The sequence below is a fragment of the Platalea leucorodia genome (assembly GCF_965183815.1).
Source record: "Platalea leucorodia genome assembly, chromosome: 4".
Classification (NCBI taxonomy): domain Eukaryota; kingdom Metazoa; phylum Chordata; class Aves; order Pelecaniformes; family Threskiornithidae; genus Platalea; species Platalea leucorodia.
In genome coordinates, this window is record NC_138826.1 from 110,285,734 (window position 1) to 110,311,922 (window position 26,189).

At 35.6% G+C, this 26,189-nt stretch overlaps 1 protein-coding gene across 1 annotated transcript in view; it reads right to left on the minus strand.

The window, feature by feature from the left end:
* The window catches only part of TBC1D22A (TBC1 domain family member 22A), a 187,501-nt gene that overhangs the window by 74,907 nt on the left and 86,405 nt on the right, over positions 1–26,189 (minus strand). The window contains exons 10-11 of the mRNA XM_082309017.1: positions 18,855–18,930; positions 3,168–3,295 (exon numbers count right to left, since the gene is read on the minus strand). Coding sequence (XP_082165143.1) covers positions 3,168–3,295; positions 18,855–18,930 — 204 coding nt within the window. The remainder of the gene's footprint in view (positions 1–3,167; positions 3,296–18,854; positions 18,931–26,189) is intronic.

The following is a 26,189-nucleotide window of genomic DNA, read 5'->3' on the forward strand; positions in this document are numbered from 1 at the left end:
TGGATTGCTGCAGGAAATGGGGGAGCCAGAACACACTGCCGGTGCAGACATGAAGGAATCCAGCAGTCCCGCCTGTCTTCCCATTCCTTCCACATGAAGGATCTGACTGTCCCACCTATCCTGACCCTCCTCTGGCACCACTCCTATGCCATTCCCGAATCATGCCATGCACTGGGACTAGAGGTGCCTGTAAACGGTGCCTTGCAAAATGCCCCATCCCCTCCCGAGAGCCGTACGGTAGGTAGAGTCTGAGCAAAAGCCCTCACATCAGCAGTGCAGGGATGCCTGTAGTCCATGCTGTGGCTAATATTAAATTGCAACATGATTAGCTCACCTTCCCTCTGAACTCATACTGCAGTTAAAGGCATGTCTGTTTACAGTAGTTCAAGTATATCAGGGGGAAAAATTCAGCATATGCACATCCTGAGTAGCCACTAAAATAGCAGAAGGCAGAGGTGTGGAAATCTAAGGAGAATCCCCATGTTTTCTTACTTTCCTGCTTTAGGACGCATGAGGTAGCAAAAGCAAGCCTGGCAACAGCATCATCAGCCTTTGAGTACAGTGCAAAAAGCAGTTAAGCATCTACCCACGCCCTTACAATTATTAGTAGGATTGGTCCTTCCATCTGTATCTGGAAAATTAAATTTCTTTCAAAAATAAGATCCTGTATTATATTTCTGCCTTTACTAATTTTACATCTCTCAAATCCAACATCACAGGTCCACCCATAGCTAGACCCTCTGAAAAACTTCTTTACCAATGTATCTCTAAATGACATTTTGGCCTATAGCCGGCTTTCAAGTTAAAAATATGAATCAGAAGATAAAACTAACTGAACAAATTCCATCTCTAAAGTGTGTTTTCCATTTGGAAAGCAGCACTGCTGATACAGGTGTAAATGATTAAGTTAGAAATCATATCCAACAGAATGGCTTAGTGACAAGTTAATTGTGTAAAAATGTAAAATGTTATTACTTAACACTTCAGCAAAAACTTTGCACAAACTTTACCGGCTCTTGTAGGTTCACAGCATTTATTATCCATATTATCAGGTTAATAAGATCCATGTTATAGGCTGATAATAAATTTGGTATAAGCACAACTGAAATCTGATAGGCAACTTGTGGAAATGCTTGAGGTTGTTTCAAAAAAAAGGGTTGGCAATATAGGTGACTGTCTACATTAAGATATCCTTACTGGTTTTAAATACAGTATTCACCAAGAAGTCCACATGGAACAGTCTGCTAAATAACAAAACCTGGAAAACTGTACAGATCTGCTACACCTGCTGAGTCAAAACACAGAATTACTCCTTAAGCATGTTTAATATACAAAAATAATCCCACTTAGGTATAAGAATCCCATTTAGGTATTTAGGTATAAGGAACTTTCACTTAAAAGATACACTTGGAAATCCCATGTAAATACCTAAGTATTAAGCTTTTAAATATTATAGAGAACTACCATAATACAGCAGAATTTGCTCAAAATCAGAATTAAATAATCAGAACCACTTATTATGGATAAAGATCTCATTAAAATGCAACCTGACAGGTGCCTATGGACTAGCAATGAGAAATGCTGTCCTTTCAGCATGGCAACAGTTAGTTTGAGAAATACCCACACGCTTGGTCTTCAAAGGAAATTTCTCAACATTATCACAAAATCATAGCTCACAGATGAGCTCACAGTGAAGTTTTGGCAAAACCTGCTATTCCTTGGACACATATGGGTGGTTAGCTAGATTAAGGAAGAGCTTTTACATCCTTTTAGCACATGGATGAGACTAACCATCGAACATCAAATGCAGTGCTAGAGTTAGCATGGTAAAAAAACCTTCAGGAGTTAGAAATGCTGCAGCGATAGCAACAAAAATTATTCAAAACGAGAGAAATTTGCTGCAGTGAAACATTTAAATAGCTCACTCTTTCAGTTTATCAGAAAGATCTTATAAAGAATAAATATTTTCCACTGGAAGAAAATGTCAGGTAATAACAGATATTAAAATGAATAACAGATGTTATAATGAGACAAAGGAGGTAAAAGGACCCCAGATGGAAGCAATAGCCAAATTAAATTCAGAAATTTGTTGAAGATGAACAACCAAATAAAAACTGCAAGGATACCACCTCTTAGGACAGATTAACAGTTGAAGTGATAGATCCCTCATTTCTTAACATTTTCGTATCAGATTTGGATACCATTCTACAAAACATACTTCACTGAAACAACCTACTGGACTCATTAAATGAATAGGAAGCAATCCTTAACCCTCTGTTAGAGGTCTGAATAGATGGTCTAAGTGGACATTTTGACATTAAAGTCTATGAAACTAACTAAACATTGCTACATAACGAGCAGATGTAAATACACTGATATTTAAAGATGTTAAGTCTTTTTATGAAACATTATAAATTATGAGTTATTCCCATATTTACTAAACTAATTCAGTTGAAAATTCTTACGGAATTTAAAGTATTTTTAATTTTTCTCCTTTTCTTTTTTCTCGTTAACTTCAACAACAAAGACAGTAGATAAGAGCATATTGTTTAAATACATAGTTAAAAATTGCAACCAGAAGCTACTGGAACGTCAAGTAACAGAACTAAGAACAGGTAAACAGTTTTTGTCTGATATCAATTCCTTCACTTGACAGTCAGGCAAGATATTATTGAGGAAAAATAATTACCTCAACTAGAGGCCAGTAACATAAGGAGTTTTGTCTGAACAAACAATAAGACAGACGACATGACAGAAGGATGAATGCTGAGAACTGGAGACTGGAAGCTAGTATTGGATTGAGTAGTTAAGCAGACGGGCAGTAAGAAGCCTGGAACTCAGAATCGATGGAGGGCATTGATTAAGCACAATTCAATGTTATGCTTCCCTGAAGAGAGAGAAGGGAGTATTGACACTAACTCATGCTTTGAGTGAGTGTTCATTTTACTACTATAAATTATCATGACATCAAGTGCTTGGTTTTGAAGGGCAAGAAGACTGAAGACATTAAATGTTTCTAAGTGGCAATGATCACTGAAGGCTTTTTCTCTTATTATGATGATTCTCAGATAACACTAAAACAAAAGGTTCAAGAAAAAACACACATGAACATACTGGCATGTCCAAAACACACCATCAGAGTTATGGAGGTTTAAAAGAGTACTTACTTGGTATGTGTCCCATAACCTGATGGTACACCGTAAAGGGACTTCTCTCATCAGCAAGTTATTCATCCAACGGAAAGCAAATTGCAAGTATTTCACCTCATGCTGATCCAAGTGCCTATGAACTTGTTCTGAAGACAGAATAAACAGACATTTTACTGCAACTTTTCTGAAGTCCTTAATTATCAAATGCACTGTTTGAAAAAATAAAATACTCCTCCAATCCCAAGCAAATAAAATGTAGTTGTTTATGCAAACTCTTACAACTGAATGAAAATCCCCAAAATAGAAACGACAAGTTAAACATTATATTGGATTTATTCTTTTGCCTCTAGATGGCTTAAACAACTGCTCTCAGTTGTGCTATCTTAAGAAAGATTCAGGTCAGAGCTTTACAATATACCACAAAAAATATACAAAGTTACAAAGTGAAATGATTAGATACATATACCCTCACTAATTTCTTAGTCTACTAATTATTTGGGGCAAGACTACAAGAAAGAAGGCTTGCAAATAACATAAGGGATTCCAAAAATAAAGTGTTGGTAATAAAAAGAAGACGACATTAAATTAATAAGGCAAAGAAATATAAGGAAAGTACATGTAAAGGTTGCATTCACTTGAGACAAAAAAAAAGTGAGATTAATGTGTAGGAAATACAGTGAGCAAATTTAAGTAATTTGCAGCCTAAATAATTTCTTAGTATAACAAATAAATCCAAATAAAACCCAGTACGAATCAACAGTTTCTAAAGTAGTACTCATACACACTGTGTTTATCGTAGCTTGTTTACTATTTGAAAGCTGTGATAATCACTTGCATGGGTTATTGCTAGAGCTAATAGAACTAATCTACTACACGGCTTTTATATATTTACCAGAATTTCCCCCAAAAAGGACACAGACATTCTGTTAACAGGTTTTAGCTACACAGGCTCAAGTATGACATTGGCACGGTGCAAATGACAAATACTGCAGAAATGCTAATGTCTTATTTTGGATAAATTTATGATAAGAAGTCTTTGTTAAAACCTAAATAAGACATTCCTACTGTCTGTCTTTATACAAATACATTCTTGGGAGATTTTGCTACCCAGATCATCCTTCATCCACATTCACAGAGGTGTATTATCAGCTAAAACAATGAGTACGTGCTCATCTTACAAATTTCACATTTTTCAGAAAGATCTAGAAAGGCACTAAAATACTAAAAGAACAACAACAACAAAAAATAATCCCAAGAGTATGATAGCACTGTTACAGGAAACATTACCTAAAGATTAGGTAGCAGAAGTTAAATTATACTAAATTATAATATAGACTGAAGTTATTAGAATGTTTTTTTTTTCCCTCAAGATGTATTTTGTGGCTATATGAAGGTGTCAGCCAATATGATACAGTTGTTTCAACATGGAGGCAAGAAGTAGAAATTTTTTAGGTTTTAAAAACAATTGACAGTGAGCTTTTTTAAAAATAAGACCAGTCACAACACATTACACCAAAGGTTCACCTATCACAATACCCCATCTCCAGTGATGTCTGAAAACAAATACCCATGGAAATGTATAAAGCACTGGTATTTCTCCATGGCACTTCTCAGCCTCTATCTATCTGTGGCTAAAGCACTCTTCAGCAGACCTGGTATCTCTGTTCCTAACGTCATATCCTTCTGTAATATATACAGAGACAAATATATAAAGCTGTATGCACATATTAAAACTATCTGTTACCTCTCCTGGGAACTTTTTAAAGTCACAACTATATATAAAGATATGTGAATCTTTAAACAATTAATTTCATTTCTGTGTATAACACTAACCAGCTAATTAGATACTTCTGCTATACAATAGACTGAACTGCTACTACGGGACGTGAAAAGGTAGAGAATGAGGGTGGAGAGGTAATGATCTTGCGCTCTTTTAAGTGATCTCATGAAGTCCTGGATAATCCCTCTCCCTCTCTGTCATTATGCGTACAGGAAAATTACTACAGCATTACCACTGTGTATTGTGCTCCATATTGTCGATATTTCTGAAATTACATGAGAACTTTGTGATGGACTTTCCACTACCCGTAATAGCCTTGGCCTTCCAGCCTCAAGACCCTGTGACTAATCTTCTTATTTCCTCTACAAACCAAACATCCTCCTATCACCTTCACACCCTTCTTTCCCAGGCTTTCTGCAAAACCCATCAGCTGCCCCAGCTGGGAGAGAGACAACAGTCACTGTCAAGGCTAGTTCAGGGTTCTGCATAAAGTGAGCAACCTGTGCAAGTCCAACGAGTACGTAGCCAGCACTCCAAAGGCAACAGCTACCTGTTGGGCTTACTTTGCAGCCCTTCCTCAGCAACACCGCTAATCTGGGTCACTTTTTTTTTTTTTTTTTAAATAATCAACAAATGAGCTTTATAAAAGTTGTGGAATTCTGCACAGTAGAGACATTTCTCCCTCTGTAAAATGCTGATGAAGCAAGTCCTCAGCTTGAAAAGTTATTGGAAGGAGAAGACAGATGTGGTAACCCCATACGTTCTGCAACCTTAGAAAAACAGGCTTAAAAATGAAACAAGGCAACTTACATGTAGAAGTCCACATTTTGAAGACAGTATAAACTTCAGAAGGCTCTGTATTTTCATTTTCCACACAGAAGCCTTGCATGCCTCTAACTTCTAAGCAGTTAGAATAGAACAGAATAGTTCATTTGGAAGGGACCTACAACGATCGCCTAGTCCAACTGCCTGACCAATTCAGGGCTCACCAAAAGTTAAAGCATGTTATTAAGGGCATTGTCCAAACGCCTCTTAAATACTGACAGGCTTGGGGCATCAACCACCTCTACAGGAAGCCTGTTCCAGTGATTGACCACCTTCTCGGCAAACAAATGCTTCCTAATGTCCAGTCTCAACCTCCCCTGGCACAGCTTTGAACCATTCCCACACATCCTATCACTGGATACCAGGGAGAAGAGATCAGCACCTCCCTCTCCACTTCTCCTCAGGAAGCTGTAGTTGAGCAATGAGGTCGCCCCTCAGCCTCCTTTCCTCCAAACTAGACAAACCCAGAGTCCTTAGCTACTCCCCATAGGACATTCCTTCCAGCCCTTTCAACTGCTTTGTTGCCTTCCTCTGCACGCATTCAAGGACCTTCACATCGCTCTTAAATTGTGGGGCTCAGAACTGCACACAGTACACCAGGTGAGGGCACACCAACGCGCGATAATCGCCTCTTTTGACCAGCTGGTTATGCTGCGTTTGATGCACCCCAGGATGCCGTTTGCCCTCTCGGCTGCCAGGGCACACTGCTGACTCACATTGAGCCTGCTGCCAACCAGCACCCCCAGACCCCTTTCTGCAGGGCTGCTCCCCAGCCACTCCTCTCCCAAGCTATACTTGGGCCGTACTTCATCCCAGGTGCAGAATCCAGCATTTCGACTTGTTAAATTTTCAAATGTTAAATAAATCATTGATGATTGCCCAATGTTCCAATCTATCAAGATCCCTCTGCAAGGCCTCTTGTCCCACAAGAGAGTCAACAGCACCTCCCAGTTTGGCGTCATCAGCAAACTTGCTAATGGTGCATTCAACTCCTGCATCCAGATCAGTGATAAAAATATTGAACGGAACCAGCCCTAGAACTGAACTCTGAGGAACCCAGCTGGTGGCCGGTCACCAGCCAGATGTAGCCCCATTCACCACAACACTCTGAGTCCTGCCCTTCAGACAGTTCTTCACCCAGCGCACCGTTATTAGGTTAGTTATTCAGGACAAGGACAGAATTACTACCATGTGTCTGCCTTTGCTCTAGGCAAATTTAGCTGCAAGTTAAATATACTGAAGAGAGATACTATGTTAATTTATTTTTTAAATGTCACATTTAGACACCTATATTGCAGACTATTATAGTTAGATAATCCACTACATCAAGCAGGATGCAAAAAAGTCAGTTTTATTTCTGACTGAAGTTACTAACTCACAAATGTTTTTGTTCTTCACACAGCAGAAACAAATTTCATTTGGTTGCTTGCAGCCACTGAAAGTAATGAAGAACAATAAATTGTGCCAGTTGTGATATTTCAACTACAGTTGTTAACAAGCATAATGAATTTCTTGAAAGTTGCTTTCTAGTCTAAACAACTTGAAAAATAGACTCCAAACTCTTGTGCATTATATACAATTTGATGCAAGACTGGAATAGAAGATGCATTGACTAAAAAAGCTAATTCTTTCTACTTTGTAAGTAATCGTGAGTAGAGGCTATTTTGCTGATAAAGGTAATTTGGACAGCCATAATCTAAATTTAAATTTTCCATTTCAATGAAAATAAGTACGTGTGTGCAATGAACAAGCAAGATATATAATTACTGTCAGCTTTCAGACTGCAAGTATTTTATAAAAAAATACTCCTATAGCAGTTTCTGATAGTAAAATTATTATATAAAAGATAGTTCTTTTATCAAAATTCAAATGAAAGAAGAATTACATTTAATAAGTTTCCCAATACTTTCAATAAATCTATATATAAAATTTTGGTGAAGCAAGTCTTCCGATTAAAGAATAAAATACATTATACAGATGCATTCCAAAGTAGCATACTGCCAAAAATAGGTATTTTGTACATAAAAAGCATTTATAACTATTTATAATTTAATAAATGCACTTATTGGATATATTAGTTTGAATGATTGCATTTAGCCACTTTAAACAGATGCTTCTTATGGCAGAAGGACCTATACATATAAAATACTTAATGTTTAATGTCAGCGTCTCATGCTGTTTTACTGATTTCAGTATTAAAGTTGTATGTGACTACAGAATCACAAACTAAAGCCACAGGTAAGGACAGAAATAACCTGTACTAAAGCACAACTTAACTGCTGTCCTGACTGGGGGATACTGTCAGAATGAGTGCCCAGGAAAGTTCACATATAAGCAAAAAGGAACCGCGAAATAATGGTAAAATTATACATGAATTGCCAAATTACAGTGGCACAGCATGGTGCTGCCACATCCATCTGTATAATTTATGACTTCAGAATATTAGCATTTTGGTGTTGACCTTTATTTAAAGATTCCTTTAGACCTAGTTTTGACACTTCTGAAAATTTTTTAAAGTTCATTTTTTACTCATATTTCATACCCTGGGCACTTAATTTTTAATTCAATTTTATCGATACTTTATACATATTTCATTGTAAATATAAAAAGCACTAATTGTTAAAAATTATCTGAAATGCAGTTAAGAATCTCTGATAAATAGGCCTTTTAGTTCAATGAAAGAAAGAAAAGTGTGTATTTCTCATGAAGAGCCACACAATTCTTCTTGAAGAGTGTACACTAGCTACAAGAGTGGTACCAATCCAAAACGAACAGTAAAATAATGAGCCAGCCTTTCCCACAGAGCCTTACTGGCACTGCCATTTACATGCAGAGTGATGTTTGTGCATTGCTCCTTAACATATGAAAACATGCTATAGAAATATGCTAGCGTTCCTGTTTTCCAACAGCACTCTAGCAGGATTATCTTCTTTCTGGACCATGCCAATAAAGGCAAGCACTATAGACTAATCATTCAGAGACTAACGTAATGGGAGACAAGCCAAAGAAAGCAAACAGCATGAAGTGCTGACATGTTTCAGAAAACAACTTCCACTTCTAATACAGATGAGAATCTCCACCATCTAATTCTCTTCATTTTTTAATTAGTCACCTTGTTATTTTTAAAAACAACTGACATTGCAAAGAAATAAATAAACATAGTAATCTATAAACTTAGAGATAATAACACAGGCACCTAATAAGAAAGCATGACACCCAGAAGAATCATTGTTTCAAAACTTAAAACCATTTCATTTTGAAATACATAAAGTCTCTTGTAGAATTAACATAGGAGCCTGTCTTTCTCTTAATTCTCTAATGACTCTTTTGGAAGGTTCCCTGTATGAAAATATAAATCTAACAATGACAAGAAGTCTTTTAAAACAACAAAAACAAAATTCTTTGGCAGGTAATAAACTTAAGGAGGAACCTAGCAGACACAGAACTAATATGCATAACTACGAATTATTTCAGAGATACTGAGTGTCTTCAGTCACTGTTTTATTCATGGTTGTTTTTTTTTCCCCTCAGTTAACTCTTGCTATTAAATACAACTTAACACCTGTCCAGACACCTTTTAAAAAACTGATTAATAGGTGAGTGTGATCCAAATTTCTCCTCCTGTCTTCTCTCCATTGATAAAAGAGATAAAAATCCAGCAAGTTTTCAGCTGCAGAATTTGATAGGAATTTGATAGAATTTGTTCTGTTCCTTAGGAAGCAGTTTTGAAAAAAAATTAATCATTTGAATATAAAATCCAGATATCTTTCATCCCATGTTAGGTCAAATGTAGTAAGAAATTATTACTTATGACTTAACTCACTCAATTTGACAGTTAATGGTGATAATGAATCTTCCTAACATAGGCTATAGCAAATCCACATTTAAATTTTTTAAATGTCCTGTGACAAATAGTCAAAATATTACATGTTTGGCATTTCATTACTTCATGGTTGATCAGATTTCTCCAATACACTACCATGCAAATATTTACCTTTTACTAGAGATCCCAGATTATCAGTTAAATTTTGCTACTGATTATTAAAAGGATGAATTAAAAAAAAAAATCACATGGTTTAACCTTAAATTAATTCACAAGGGATGTGCTTGCAAGCCTGGAATTTGCTTGATCACTGGATGGAAACCAGTAAACTGCACTGCCATAATTTGTGTGATATGGAGTAGGCAACAACAGTGTTTCCCTCCTTGTGCAATATTGCAACTTCTGGATCACAGAAAAGTTTTCATGGCCCAGCCCATTACAAGTATGAGATGTTACGTACAATCTAACTAAATAGTGTAAAGTAACATTTCTTTTCCAGTTTCTTCATAATGCTGTGACTTGATACTTGACTGACAGCTTCCAAGTACTAGTTTAATCTACAAAACTTTAGTACTGTTTTCTTAACTGTGCAAAGCAACCAACCAACTAGATTTCATTCTACTTAATGCAGTACTATAGCAGGCATTTATTTCTACTTAGCTGAACCTTCTACAAGTGTGGGTAGCTATTAAAAAAAGACAGTATTGTAACACGAATAAACTACATAGTCTAGAGGAACACTGCTTACTAGAAACAGTGTTAACCACAAGGTTTGTCCCTGCAAGCTTGCACGCATGAGACCAGAATATCCTGAAAAGCAGGGAGTGACTGCTTAACGTTCACCTCTGACTTACCACAAACATTTGATAAAACTGGTTTTCATTAGTATTGCCTGCAAGCTTCCAGATGTCCCTATGGAACAAGCATCCCTTTGATCGCATCAGCTGCCATGTGGATATGGTCATCCATGCTTGTCTTCCACCATTTTGCAGCACATTTTGCTCCAGTCTAGACTCATAGACAGTTGATTAACATGGAGCAGTTCATGCAACTTCATTCATTCATTTAGGGACTCCACAAGAAACATATCCACCACCAGCTCGTGTGTACTATCCATTCAGTCAATATAGTAACAAAAAGTTGAAATCTTTTCTGCTACATCTAGATTCCTTAAACATTGCCATTTCCTTGAAATTATAGCTCCCACGTATTGAACCTTGCTGTCCAAAGAAAGGAACTTTGTCATCAGTAAATGACTGCTTTCTTTTTGAGTACTCTACCTACCAAAAGCAAATTTTGTATTTCATTCTCTCTCTTCTTGAATCATTTCTACATTGTTCAAAGCCAGTATGTTTATGGGAGACAAAGGCAAGAGTTTGGAGTAACATCTCAACACCAGATATTGCCAGATGTAGATTAAGGCTTACAATTTCACAACCTGAATTAATGGAAGTCTGAACAAAAGTAATTCTGTCAAGACTACAGCTTAGCAATGAGTTATTATTAGTTACGTATATTAATTTGCATTAATATACATTAACAACAAAAGAAGTTCCTGATGACTGAAAAAGACATTCAAAAGATCATAAATGTGCACTTGAAGATAAGATTTCATTATGATACACAATTCTGCTTCAAGTAATAGTAGGGATCTGAGTAAAAGATTTACATGCTGATTATACCTTGTTCCAGAATTAGTTTGCTTTTTATACCTGGCTAAAATCATCCATTGTAAGAATTATAATAAAAGCATTTAAAAAAAAAATTGACGACTGGCAGAAAACCAGAAATATTACCAAATTACATTCTCCTCATGGCCTACAATTTAGAGATAATGGTCTATTTGAATCTAGCTCACTAAATGTACAGCTAGTAGCTATGACTGAGAAATACCTTCTTCATAGAAAAAAGATACAGCCGATACCCCAATACTAAAAAGCCCAAGATGCTGATCCCAAAGCAAAAGAAGAAAATACTGGGGGGGCAGGGGTGGGGAAGGGAGGGAGGCGGGGAGGGAGGCGGGGAGGGAGGCGGGGAGGGAGGCAGGCACTTAGTTGCCTCAGGGAATCAAATGCAAGTAACAATTCTGTTGTATCCAGTGCAAAATGGAGGAAACTATCAGGAAAAACAGTTAGCAGTGATAAAGGAAGATCTACCATTCTAGCTAAAAGTTAAAAATACATCCTGTGTTTCCAGGTACCACTTGAACATAATATTCAAAGTGCAACAAACAATACTGAGAAATACGTCTGATGAGACACTTCTGCTTCCAGGTGGCATTCATTGGACTTCCGTAGCCTGTTCTTCTAAATCAAACTCTGTGTATTCATAACAGGGTTTATGCCTAACACATTTTAAATTCCCCATCATGTTAAATGTCTTTTTTCTTCCTTTTTTTTTAATTTGCAAATGATTTTACAGTCAATGTCAACTCTTCCTAAGATCTCTGAACTCTGTAATTGCATACAAATATCATCTCCAAGGTGAAACATAAAAACATGATTTAAAAGAGATATTAAATAATCATAATGCCCAGTGAGCAGCACTTCAGAGTGGATTAAAGTATAATACAGTAATTACAACCATAAAATCAGATAAAAAATATCTACTAGTGAGCTAAATAAGATTATTTTGTTAAAATGAAAAAGAGCTTTATGGCACAAATTATTTAAAACAATTATGAAATGCTTACAAGCTTTTTAATCACTTCAGCACCAAGCTGACATATAAAGATGGACCAACAGAGAAGGTCTTTATTTTAATCACTAATTTTCAACAACAGCAGCAAGGTCTAAATAAATTCTGTTTCCATTTCCAATTCAAAATGCTTCTGCATGGTTAAAGAATAACAGTCTTTTCAGCTATTATAATTAGAGCTCTCCTTTTCAGATACTTCAATACAATCCTAGTTCAAGATTATAGGTGTCAGTAAAATGGTTTACAATATATTGAAATATGAACATAATTTTGCACATACAATTAAGTATTCCTTAACCATACTTTACAAAAATCATTAGCATCACTGAATACGTAACGAAGATTGATCAAATGTCGCCTGTTACCACAGTTTAATCATCAGTTCATTGTATGAACATCCACGATTCAAATTAAAAACCAAACAAATTAGTTAATCTATGCCTATCATGGTATATTGAACAGATCACTAGTAAGTTGTCTAATAAGACGACGTATTAGACTTGGCGGATATTTTGCCTTTTTGAGATTCAGATTTTCCTAAACAAAAAAGCAAAACAATTTTTCTCTGCAGTTTAAAAAGTTCAATCAGCACAGAAACTGAATGTCCTTTAGAAACTATGGAAGTATCAAAAGTACTCAACAGGTTTCTCTAAGTACTTTTTGGGCTTAACTCATCATATGAAATTAAGTTCTGAGCGGAACTGTGAAACGTTTGTGTTTGAAGCATTGGGCCGTTCTACTGGAATAGCCATCTTTAGCTCTTGGGATGAGAACCTGCTGAATGCCAAACACCAACTCAACATTCAGAGGAGTGAAGTCTGGACAGTTAATACTTTAGCAGCCCAGAAAGAACACATAGCTCTTAAATCAACTGAACATTGGAAAGAATAATTCCACTAGCACTAATCCTATTCTAGTGAAGGACGTTTTATAAACATCTCCAATTAAATAAGAAACCATAACATGATACATAAATATTAAGAATTATATCAGCCAACCTTTTAGACACATCCACAGCAAATATTTCAAAGCATGAGAAGTACACAGAATGGTGCAAATAAATAACCTCCTTCACTGTGGATAAACAAAAATACATATAAAAATGAAAAATTTTAAATTGACTATGTTCATGAAGAACTTGACCTACACATATATACAGGCAACACATGTAAATACATACAAGAGATTCATATTTTAAATTTCTATGTGCATAAATAGCAAAAATATAAGCAAAGTAAAAATTTAAAGACATGACATGAAAGTACTTTATTACAAGTCCTTACTTGTGGCATTATCTACAGAACTGCAGACAACTAACCAATTGAGACATTTGTAACCCAAGACAGAAATAAGTAAATAAAGTATGATTAGTGGAGCCAAGATTAATTTGTTCAGAACACTAAACCAAAACGCATTATCTAATTTGTATTTCATTTGAAGTAAACAAAACAACCACATGTACAACATGGCACCAATAAAAAAAAATAGGACTTCTAAAATCCTCAATATAACATGGTTTTAAAAAGTGGAAGAACATTTTAACCGCACCTAGGCATAAGTAAAAATATTTTCCGCAACAATACTATGTAGTATTTATTAAAACAATTATTCTTTAAAATAATTTGAATATAACAACTTTAATTTTGCACTAAAAATACCTTCCTCTTGAAAAATTTTTATTTTTTTTTACAGTATTAAAATGGAAAGAAACCAGAAATTGTCCCAATTATAAAATCATATATAAGAATATCTGTAGTTAACTCTCCAAAACAGATGGCTAGAAGACGCATTTACAGTGGACACAGCAGAAATCCTGAAATATTACTGAACCTTCGAAAAATGTAGCTGAATTCTAAATTAACTTCCTTATGGGAAAGTCAAAATGCATCACACTTTTTATGTTCTTATTTTCCCATTACTTCCACTTTCAAAATAAGAGGAAAAATATATACAGCAACAGTAAAAGCTTTTTCATTTCCTTTTTTTTTTTAATAATTTTTTAATAATTTTTTAAATAATTTTCCGCATTTTTATTTTCCCATTTCTTGTTACCAAGATTCAAGGGCCAACTCTACAATAAGACTGGTGATTACTGGTGAAAGAATCTGGAACACTAATAACGCATAATTTATTTAACTACAAGAAAACATAAGCACAGATCAGGGTGTGCAGAACACAGATGCAAACCCCAGGAGCTGTTCTATAAGAGATGTAGGGGAAAAAAAAAAAATCTTCCCAAACTTACCCTCACAGAAATGCAGAATATTTATTCTAAGTTGAGTCGTCAATACTGCCTTTATAGTTTATAGTAATGCTAGTAAGAAGCCAACATAAATAAAAAATAAATTTAATATTATAACAGGCTAATTTTTTTTCTAGCACTGCCTTCTTGCTAATTTAGAGAGACTTCCATGCAATTTTAACATCTTTTATCAATGTTTATGAAAAGCCAGACTACTTTTATCTACAAATTCTCAGCCTTCTCCAAATGGTTACCTCAAACTCTAAAGTAATTACCATGTCTTACAGTAAACTGAAGAATCTGAGACTCTCCCAAGCATGAAACCAGCCAAATGCTAAACATCTGCAAATTCTGGAAACACAAATCCTGAATTAATTTTGGCATTCCTACACCATGTTTCTTTGCTTTCAAGCCTAAATGAAGCAAAAGTGGAAGACTGCATGTCATGTGAGTGTGACCTTTTACAAACTGTGAGAGATGGTTCATGATTTAGAGCAGTGAAGCTCTACTGAGATTACAGGAAACAGAAATGATAATTAGTTATAACTGATTCCTTATATTATTGAGCTATCTATTGATCCTCCCTCTCAATATTTTTGTATAATTCCTAGAACAATCTGAATGACAAGGACATAAATGAGATTGAATAATATTTTATCTTCAAATTCCATCTGGTCCATAACCACGTTCTATTAACAACCTTAACACATGATTCATCAAGATTATTTTCTAGAGTTCAAGCAGACTGAGATTATGATTAAGTTAACAGAGTAGTTTGGCTGTTTGAAGTCTACTGCGATGTTCTGCAGTGTACGCACAAGGACAGTTACTTTGAGAGGAACTGTGATCCATAAAGCTGGGTTAATGAAGGTTGCTTGAATCGCTAACATAACGCATTAACACTCTCCGAAGGGCGAGCATCACTTTTCATACACTGGTAACCCGTTACCATTAGCAAACAAGCTGTCCAAGCTTCATCCACTAACGCAGCTACTTATCATGTTAAAATTCTCTTCACAGTGCAGTTACCCAGCATCAAGAAAATAATGCGACACAGTAGTAACAGGAATATTATTTTCTTCCACAATAACCTGAATTAGCACTTAGGATATTTATAGTAAATATTGATGGTGAGATTTCTTTCTTAAAAACAAAGTTACTGAATTCATATCAACCATACAGTTCCCATTAGCCATAGTATAGCAGACCCAGTATAAAGATAAAAAGACAAAAGCAAAAAGAAATGGAGTAAAGAGTAAAGCACAATAACATATAATTTAACCAAACTATGTCATGATTCCATCAAAAAGCCAATCAGGCCAGGATCCCTTACCTGAGGCATCCAAAAGTTTATGAAATGACAGCAGTACACATCCACCATTGCCCATCTAACAACTAAAACTTTATTTCAATTGTACATGTACTTTGGTGTATATTTCTGGCTAAAGAAAGTGAGTGAGTGCACAGTCTTCTAGACAGAAAGAAACAGCCCTAAGAATATTGAAAGATGCATATCTTTTGCTATCCAAAACTTTAAAACCACTGTATTATAAGCATTGTGATCAGCAATGCAAAGCCCAGTTGACAGCTAATTACTAATAGCATCCCTCAGAGGTCAATCCCGGGGCCAATACTGTGCAACATCTTTGTTAACAACTAATGATGGCATGGAGCGGACCCTCTGTGTTTGTGGATGATAGAAGATTGGGAGGAGTGGCTGACATGTTGAAGTCAGAGCTACTATTTGGAGGGACCCTGGCAGGCTGAAGGAATGGCTGATAGGAACCTCCTCAAGTTCAGGAGAGGCAAACGTCCTGTATCTGGGATGGAATAGTCTTATGCAACAATACTGACTGGGCACCAACTGGCTGGAAAGCAGCTCTGCCAAGAAGGATTTGGGGGTCCTGGTGGACAATAGGCTGTACCCAGGTCAGCAGCATGTCCTCGCAGAAAGGAAGGCCAACTGTATACTGGGCTTTCTAATCAAGAGAGAAGACAACAGGTCAGAAGTGGTTCTTCCTCTGTATTCACCACTTGTGAGACGATGTCTGCAGCATTATGTCCAATTCTGGGACACTGGCATACAAGAGCAAGTCCAGCGGAGGGCAACCAAGGTAGTTAGGAAGCTGAAGCACTTTACACATGAAAGGAGGTTAACAGAACTGGGTTTGTTCAGCCTTAAAAAGAAGTGTCTATGAACAGCTGCAACTACCTAATGGGAGGGTGTAGAGAAGACGGAGCCAGATTCTTCTCACAGGTACACAGGTATAAAATAAAAGGCAGCTGACATCAGTTCCATAAACAAAAATTCTATTTATATTTAAAAAAAAAAAAAATTATGACTGTAGTCAAACCCTTGAAGAGTCTTACCCAAGAAGGTTGCAGAATCTCCATCACTGGAGTTACTCAAAACTCAACAGGGCAAGACTGTACACAGCCTGATCTAAGTTGGCCCTGGCCCCTTAGGTCAAGAGAGGCAAAAGCAGAGGTTGAAGAAAAAATTGGATCCACATTTAGAAAGATAAATAATTACAGTTTTTCATGTGGAACTACTTCAACAATGTCCTATTACATATAGTCCTATAAAGACCTCTCAAAATTATTTTAAATCAGATAAAAATCAGGAACTCACACTTTACTTGCAGTTACAAAGACTGGTAAAGGACAGTTTAAGAAAACACATTTATTTGCTACAACTGGTTTTTTTGGTTGTTTTTTGTTTGTTTGTTTGTTTGTTTTGTTGTTTGGGTTTTTTTTTTTTATTTAAGTGTAAAGTCTTAAAAATAATGCTTCCCAAACCTAACCATTGAGAAAAGTTATTTAGCTATATCCCTAAAGCATTGAAGGTACAAATAAGCCTTCAGCATTTCTTTCTTTCTTAGAAACTAAACAATAACATATTGTATTATATTTATTTTTTTTTTTAAACAGAACAGGTTGATTATCAAAACAGTATTTTTCATTTTAAAAACTTGGTTAAAGAATTTCTTTATAAAAATGTTCATTGACTAAGTTCAGGAAGTCTATTTATAGGCATTATAATTATGCATTTCATTTAGTATACAATCATTTGCTTCCATAAATAATTGAAATGTAAACACCAATATTGTTATAAGCATAAAATGACATACAAAAAGTCACACTACAAACAGATTGTTTTTGAAGTAACAAAATGCACTGCTTTAAAAATATTTTTAATATAAATATTTTGCTACCCTATATACAGAAGTATCCCCTTATATTTTTCATCTTCATTCCCATTTTAAACAAAAAAAACCGCATCTACAACAAAAAGTTTTACATATATTTGCATTTATAGTGTAATATTACTTAAACATTGTTCTCCTGCCCTTAGTTTTTGACCATTAAAAATACTTTAACAACCTAAAAGGGCACAAAGAGCTTTATCAAATATTCAGAATGTAAATATGTGCAGGCCAACCCAAAATCTGCTATGGTAAGCACTGGAACAAAAAACCCTCACAGTATGTGTAATGAAAAGATGGCATTAATCTTTCCAAGAAGATATCAAATATTAAGCTACATTTTTTCTATCTCATCATTGACAGGCTAGTGTCGCAAATATATGCCTCGTTCTGCTTGGCAACATTTTGTTAATACTCTGTTCATTAATTTAACAAACTATCAAGAGAGTATGTTTAGAATGGGCAAGCATTATCTCTTGCATTTCATTTAATTAAACTCTGTTCTAGCAATACGACAGTCAGCATTTCATGAAGGGAATTATTTTAAGGATGAAGGTAGAAAACATTTCAAAGTGCCCTGCTAAAACATGAAAGCATAATCTAAAATTACCCCTGCACACACTGTAATTTATCTATAATATTAAAGATGTTATTTCCAGAGTTCATAATTAATTGGATTCCACAGAGAAATTATTCAGGCATTCCAGATAGCAAAATGATGCACAAAGGCACAAAACATAGTGCCGAAGGACAACCATAAACAACCACTGTGACTTGCCCGAATTACAACAATCATTGAGCTTAATGCGAAATGAATACTGGCTGCATTTTGTATGTGGTCATTACTCTGCTGCAAAGAATTTGCTGCTGAATTTTGATTATATTGCCTTAATAAAAAGTAATGAAAGTGGCTCATGCTCTAGTGGCTTTCTTTTAAATAATACACGACAGTGATCTTGCAAAGGCCAGTGTGCCACAAACTGATTGAGTATGGCACCTCATCTGAAGAAGGCGATGCTACCCCACCATTGTAGGTAACTGCAGTGATGTTGGCTTGACTTCTTGCAAACATTTTAACTAAACGTTTTCAATGAAACACCAGTTAGAAATTAGGTTAGCTTTTAAGACTTACCATCAATCCGACTAACAAGTTCTTCCAACATTTTCACTTTCTTTTGAATTCCTGGCTGTGCAAACGTGTAGTTATCCTGAAGAAGAGACCATATGCAAGCGTAAGTTTGTGGGGCAAAAAAAAAGTTTCTTTTCCTTCAATTACTTATCTCAACCCACGTAGTTTTCTATGTTTTCTTAAGGTGTTTGTGTTTTGTTTTTGTTTCCTAGGTCTGCTTCTACAGTTAAGTAGTAAATCATCACATTGTATAGTCCTACTTCAAGTCCCTGTCTCTAACAGTATACCCTATAGCTATTGCTGCATCAATTGCTCTATACTTGCTAATCTAGTGTCCCTGAAGGTACCTCTTTATTGCAGAAGTCTAAGTAGCTTTAAAAGGCTGTCATCTTAAATGCCAAAATGTGGCATGCTAGAGATTTTTTTTAAGGTGATTCTTTCTCATAAATTTACAATTTATCACAAATAATGTAGGAAATATGAAAATTTAGACCCTAATCAGTCACAGGATAAGAATTTGATCTGTACAAGTTCAGAATAATACCTTCCAGCAGCGTAAGAAATCAAAAGTGTATTTCAATAGAGTCATGACTGTTCTGAACCCAAGGCTACAGTTAATATAATGAATCAAAACCCAACACACAAGCTATATAGCTAAAATGGCAGGGTATTTGCACGTATTTGTTTGAATGTATTAACTCTAACTGGATTTTTTAGTTTGGGTTGCAGCTGTATAATATAGACTACAGTTTGAAACAATGGGAAAGAGAAAGATACCTCCACTTAAACCCCAAAGTGATCAATGTTTTTAAATAAAGTTGTTATTTAAATACACAGCAATGTTTCTGAATATTTGGTCAACAATCCCTCCACTCAACTCATTTTGTTATGGTTTTCTATACAGACAGATTCAAGAAAAGAAAATTACCAATATATATTTTAAAAGAAAGTTGCCATGTAAAATTGTTTTTGTGTAACCACTACACACACAGAAAAACAGGGTGAAGGACTTTTTGTCTCAACATTTTTCCTTTATGAAAATCAATTGGAGAGCTGAGAAACTATCCTAAAAATCATCCTAAAAAAATTTTCACTGATGTTGGAATATTAATTTTTCTTAACTTGATTTCAAATTTTAACTTGGCCTTAAGTAAAGGGATGAGTATCAGTTCATATTTATGTATCTTAAGACATTTTTCTTTTTATTAAAAAAAAAAAAAAAGGCCATATTGACTTTCTTGACAACATTTACATGTTTGTTTGGGTTTTTTTTATTTTGATTTGGTTTATGAAATTGAATTGCAATTTAATCTTCAAAGTCTATAAAACTGCCATAAAGTATGAAACCTAAAAGGTCACAATGGAAAATTATACACTAATAATTCTGTTAGTTACAGTACATCAGCCAACAACAGCGATTTACAGGATCAAAAAGGCTATTATGTGCTCTGATCACTTGTAACTGACCACAGTAGTAGCTATTTAAAAAATTATAGCAAAGTTCTCTACTGGCCTAGCAGTAGCACTTTCACAGTATTTGATATTAGAAATCAATGTATAAACCAAAACAGTGCAGATGAGGAAGCAAGGACAATTCTCTGAATTTTGGAATTTTCCACAGGAATCACCAACTAAAATAGGCAACCATTTCATCTTGTTGGTGTTGTCTCTCAAACAGAACATAAGCATCCTAAGTAGTGAAACAAAGCATCAAAATCAAAAGAATGGAAAGTCTCACACAGAATTCAAATCTACTGTCATCTTATTTTGGGAACAGATAAACTATCCCATGGACTAGGACAATACCTTTTCCACAAGTCTGACACACTCCTGTATTACTCATGTATCATATTCAGGATACAGCATCTTTAGGAAATGGTATATTCATTTTCTTTACAGAAAACTGTAAAGAAAACTGTATTAAATTTTTTTTTTCAAATGTTTATATACTGTTCTATTTATTTATTTAAAGAAAGTTAACTGGTATTTCTAGAAGCAGTACTGTACTCAAAGTACAGCAATATGGTACTCAATTGTTTAATCTATAACAGATCTTCTGTAAAAGTATCTTCACGTATTTAACACTGAAAGCCACAGAGCTAAAACACTACTACTTCAATCATTACTCTCGCCCTGGGTAGTGCAAGTCCCAACTGTGAATATGAAACTGTTTTCTTCCTCAAAGCATCATTTACTCTGTACACACCTGGAAATGCAATCCAAAACTGCGATCTTGGATTTGAAAACAGATAAGTTTGCTCTTTTATATTTGATCTTTTGCCTATTCATTTATTTTTCTGTTCATTATTTGAGCTGCAGATGAACACGGCTGGGAGTCACTCTTCTACTTGTGCTGACTCATCTAACTAGAAAGATCTTTGTTGGTTCCCCCAGTCCTCTCTTCTAATTCAACTACACTGTACATATTCCCTCCTATGACACTTGTAATTGACTTTCTGAAGTTTGCAAAACTGTGAGAAGGACTTTGTAAACATAAAAAGTATTCTGTCATAGATTATTCTTGCTCCTTTTGTGCTTATAGGTGGAGGAAAAGGCTAGTAACACAGTTAAAATAAAAAAACACGTCAAACTCATGAAATTTCTCAGGGCAATACAGAAGTACAGTGGTTAAGATTTTAATTCCTCTATCATACAATTTAATTGGCGATACCAGCTTCAAAATTTCACTCAACTTTACTCCCAACTCTTCTGTCTCTTCCCCTCTAAGCAGCACAGGGGGATGGGGAATGGGGCTTGTGGTCAGTTCATAACACCTCATCTCTGCCACTCCCTGTGGGCCATATGTCCTGCCAGAAAGCCTGCTCCTGTGTGGGCTCCTCTCCACAGGCCACAGCTCTTGCCAGGAGCCTGCTCCAACATGGGCTCTCCAGGGGCTGCAGCTTCCATCAAGGCATCTCCACCTGCTCTGGCGTGGGGTCCTCCACAGGCTGCAGGTGGATATCTGCTCCACCATTAGCCTCCATGGGCTGCAGGAAGACAGCCTGCCTCACCATGGTCTTCACCAGAGGCTGCAGGGGAATCTCCTCTCCCTCCCTCTTCACTGACTTTGATGTCTGCAGGGTTATTTCTCTCACTTGTTCTCACTTCTCTCTCACAGCTGCTGCACAGTGTTTTTTACCCTTTCTTATATATGTTATCACAGAGGCACCACCAGCATCGCTGATGGGCTCAGCTTTGGCTAGCAACAGGTCCACCTTGGAGCTGGCTGGAACTGACTCTGTCCGACATGGGGCCTCTTCTCACAGAAGACACCCCTGCATCTCCCCTGCTACAAAAACATTGCCACGTAAAACCAATACAAGCTCTCTGCTAACTTTTGCAGAAAAACGTTCTCCAGTATTCAACTCGCCCACCCATTCCCCCTCACAGTTGTGGGTCCTCACAGGAAAGTTTCATTACTCATCCTGCAAATTTTTGTAATATTTCCTCATTTATTCCTTGTGTGACTTTGACCATCAATACTAAACAAAAGACAAACTCTGAAAAAGTCATAAGTAACTGACAACAGGATTGTCTTGCCTCAGCAGATCTTCAGGAAACAGTTAACATAAAACGCTTTATATTTCCAACCACTGTGTTGACACTTTGTAGTAAGTATTCACATATGACAAAGTATGTATGAGTACAAAACAGAATCTATGATAAACAAAATCATGCATTGGCGTGCAATATCTAAATTCCTTAATGTTCTGCTCAGATAGCTCCTGACATACTTTCAGTGAACTATGCTAACCTACTTCACAGCTGAATGGTTATAATATCTAGTTCAGACTCCGACACATAATTAGTTTCACCTTACAATACAGAAGGTTAAGACTTTCTAATGTCACAAGGGCTCAAAACTTGCTCCAGTCTCAGATCTTTGTGTTAGTAGTCTGTACTTACTCTGTAGAGGCTAGTATAACTACCTCACTGCCCTGCAACTACAATTAGGTCTGGCAGGACTTCTTCTCAAAAAATGATCATTTTAATTTAAAATAAAATATTTCAATTATAGCCCTCACTAAACATGAAAAAACATAGTAGGTAATTCCTTGCATTTTTTTTAAAGGTTAGAGAAATTCTAAGTGGAAAAAACTTGATTAGAAAGTGAAAATAAAGAAAAAATGCACTGAACAAATTTAAGTGGGACTATCCTCCCATACTCACAAAAAGAGAGAGAGAAATCACAGTTTCTACAAGTATGTTTAACCACTGGGTATCAAGTCTGATCCATTTTGCTAGCTCTATTCTGAATGCTGACAGTAAGGTGTAACTTGGAAAGGTGTTTACCTTGAAAAGTAAGTCCTAAAGTAACCTTTCCTGTGGATACACTGAGAAAGTGATACTGAGTGAACTAAGGATGGTACTACTTGCATTTGCAATATCCTCCAAACTTTGAGTGTCTACACCATACATCACTAGCGTTTTTTATTTGTCTATCAGGACCAAAATACCAAAGTAGATTCTAGTATTTTCAACCACTTATATCAATGAGATTCTTCTTAGCCGCTCTGATGCATACCGTAACAAATATACTCCATTTCTAATCACCATACGCAGCCACAGTACTGACAGCTATCTCTGCAAAATATTACTAACTTACAACGGAGTGCTAAAAAGAACACAAATACTTTTTAAGTGCATGTTAAATGTACTTCCAAAGCAACTGTTCGGTAAGTTCGACATATCTCCATGTTATTTCAATTTTAAATCTCTTCCAAAATACTACGGACACTTCCTAAAAATGAGTCCGTAATAAATCTGAAAATCTTTCTTTCCGACTTCTTCAATTATTTCAATTACACGTGGAAAAAGAAATGTGTAAACAGCATTTCTGAATGCCACCTGCTGTATAAGTACAAAGGCAGCTGTAAGCATACACAGAAGGTATCAAACACATAACATGTATATTATTAATTATATATAATAAATTTGTAAGTAATATACATGTATGTCCTTCTGTGTGTATATATAAGCAGATATACATATACATGCACTTCATATATTTACACTTGCACACACACACAAATGAAAACACACTGTATTATTTTTTTCTACTTATTCCTTAAGAATTATTTTTAAGTTTCAAAACGCAGCTTTTCTTATCTACACATCAGAAATTTTAATATTTTAGATCCTTTGCCCTTCTGCACTGATTTATATTATTTAAAAATATATAGAAGGAATTTTAGAGTATTAAAAATTGTTTCCTAGAGTCAGAAAATGAAACAAATTTGCAACTCTCTAAGCTAAGAACTTTGGGGAAACAATGCCTTCTGAATGACACAGAACTTTACTGCACTACTTAATATATTGCACATATGACCTTTACTACAGTTGTCATTATCAGGAATAGTTTCTATTTTGAAAATTCAGACTTTGCAGGCTTTAGCTAAACAAAGTCCCCAATCTTTTTCTTTAAATAGGTGATGACAGGATAATTTTAAGAGAAGAAGAAACCTGAAGAGGAAAGGAAAACAACCTTTTATGTCATCACTAAAGGAGAAATAAAGCCAGCCAAATTGAAAGGAAAAAACACTGTCAATAATTTGACAATAATGACTGCAGCCAAGCACAAGTATAGGCACGGTGCTTCTCATCTTTTCAGGTCACACAAGCTGCTCACCAGCAATGTACTGGTGAAAATATCGGAACCATTTCCAGAAGCAAATGGAAAGTTTTGATACAAAGTTTTCATGTGTTGTTTTTTTTGCTTTTAATAAGGTTTTATCAATCAGATCAGAGCTTTAAATATAAAGGATACATTAAGCAATCTGTATACAGCATACCTAGATGTCTGTTTTCTCTACTGATGTATATTTAAGAATTCCTATACATCAATTTAGGTATGTTCAAGAATATTATCACATGAACAAAAGACAACTGAAAAAAAAAAAAACAACCAACTTTCTGAAGTTTCTGAAGTATATTTTTCTCATTATGTCAGAAAGGGATCCTCTCAATTTTATTTTTTAAACTCATTTAAGTGCTTCATTCACATATTTGTGTATCCTCTAAGCAAATTCCTGTTAAAAATCTTGGCTCCTCTTGCTCTCAAAGCTATGCAAAAAGGTGGAGGCCGGTTGGAGGGAAGCATGACACTTGGATGATGATAGCCAACATGTATATTAGGACTGTCAATGGTAGGCACGATTTGCCCAAAATGTTTCTTGAAGCTGAAGATTATAATGTAAATTCAATCTTAAATACGATTCAGGACAGAGGGAGTGTGCGTGCACAAGAACGAACACACAAGTGTGCTGGACCATGCTGTTTGCACATATTCCATAGCATGTTCCATAATTACTCCAAGACGCTTCCTTTAAAAGAAAAGATCTTTCAACCTTTGTAATTATTAAGCCTGAGTTTTGAAAACTTGAAGTTTCCTAAGCAGTAGGAAAGAGATTTACAAAGCATCGCAGCCCAAAATTTTCTACATGGAAAACATTATCTTATTTATTCCTACATAACAGGATGAAGAAGCAGCATCTCATCAAAAAGTAGGTACTGATTCTCATGTTATAATAGTATCCATAGTCTCAGAATCAAAGACCCAATCTTCTACTGGGCTATATAATCAAACCTCAGTTTTACACAACTGGATGTATTATAAATTACAGAAACTGCTAAAGTAGCAATAACAGAAGGGCTCAGGGTATATTTTTGGATTATGGCATAGGCCAGACAACAGTTCAAATCTGGGTAAGAGCTAGAAATCATAAATATGGACACTTACAATCCCAAAAGCTGATGCTGTAAGTTTTAGGTAGAAAATATTTTTATTCTGAAGCATACTGATAGCACAGTATATTTCATCTAAAATACAAAAACAATGTCTTTTATATAAGTATTCAGAACTGATTACAAATAGATTTGTTCTCTACCTGAAAATTTTACTCTCGGTGACAAGCTAGAAAACTGCATTATTGGCTTCCAGACAGAGACATTCTCCTTAAGAGCTTCTGAAGACACCTGTCCTGAAGAAAAACTATAGCCCTCAGGATAAGTCCTACTGATGCCCTCAATTTTTAACCTTAAGTCCCAACAAAGGCATTGTTACAAACTTAAAATTGGGTACTGGGCCAAACAAAAGAACCACCTTTTTTTTTTTTCCCCTTTTAAGAGCAGTCAGCAGCAAATGACTACAGGGGACGATAAGAGCAAAAGCAGCCCGCAGGGATACGCTTACGGCATTCTTTCAGTTTCCAGTTTGCAGCGCTGAGACTTCCCTCACTCAAGGTGGTACCTTGGTAAAGTTGTTCAAAGACTTTTCTTCAACCAAACTTGAAACTGTTCAGGTTCTGAACCCATGTAAAACGCTTTTCATCCTTTGAC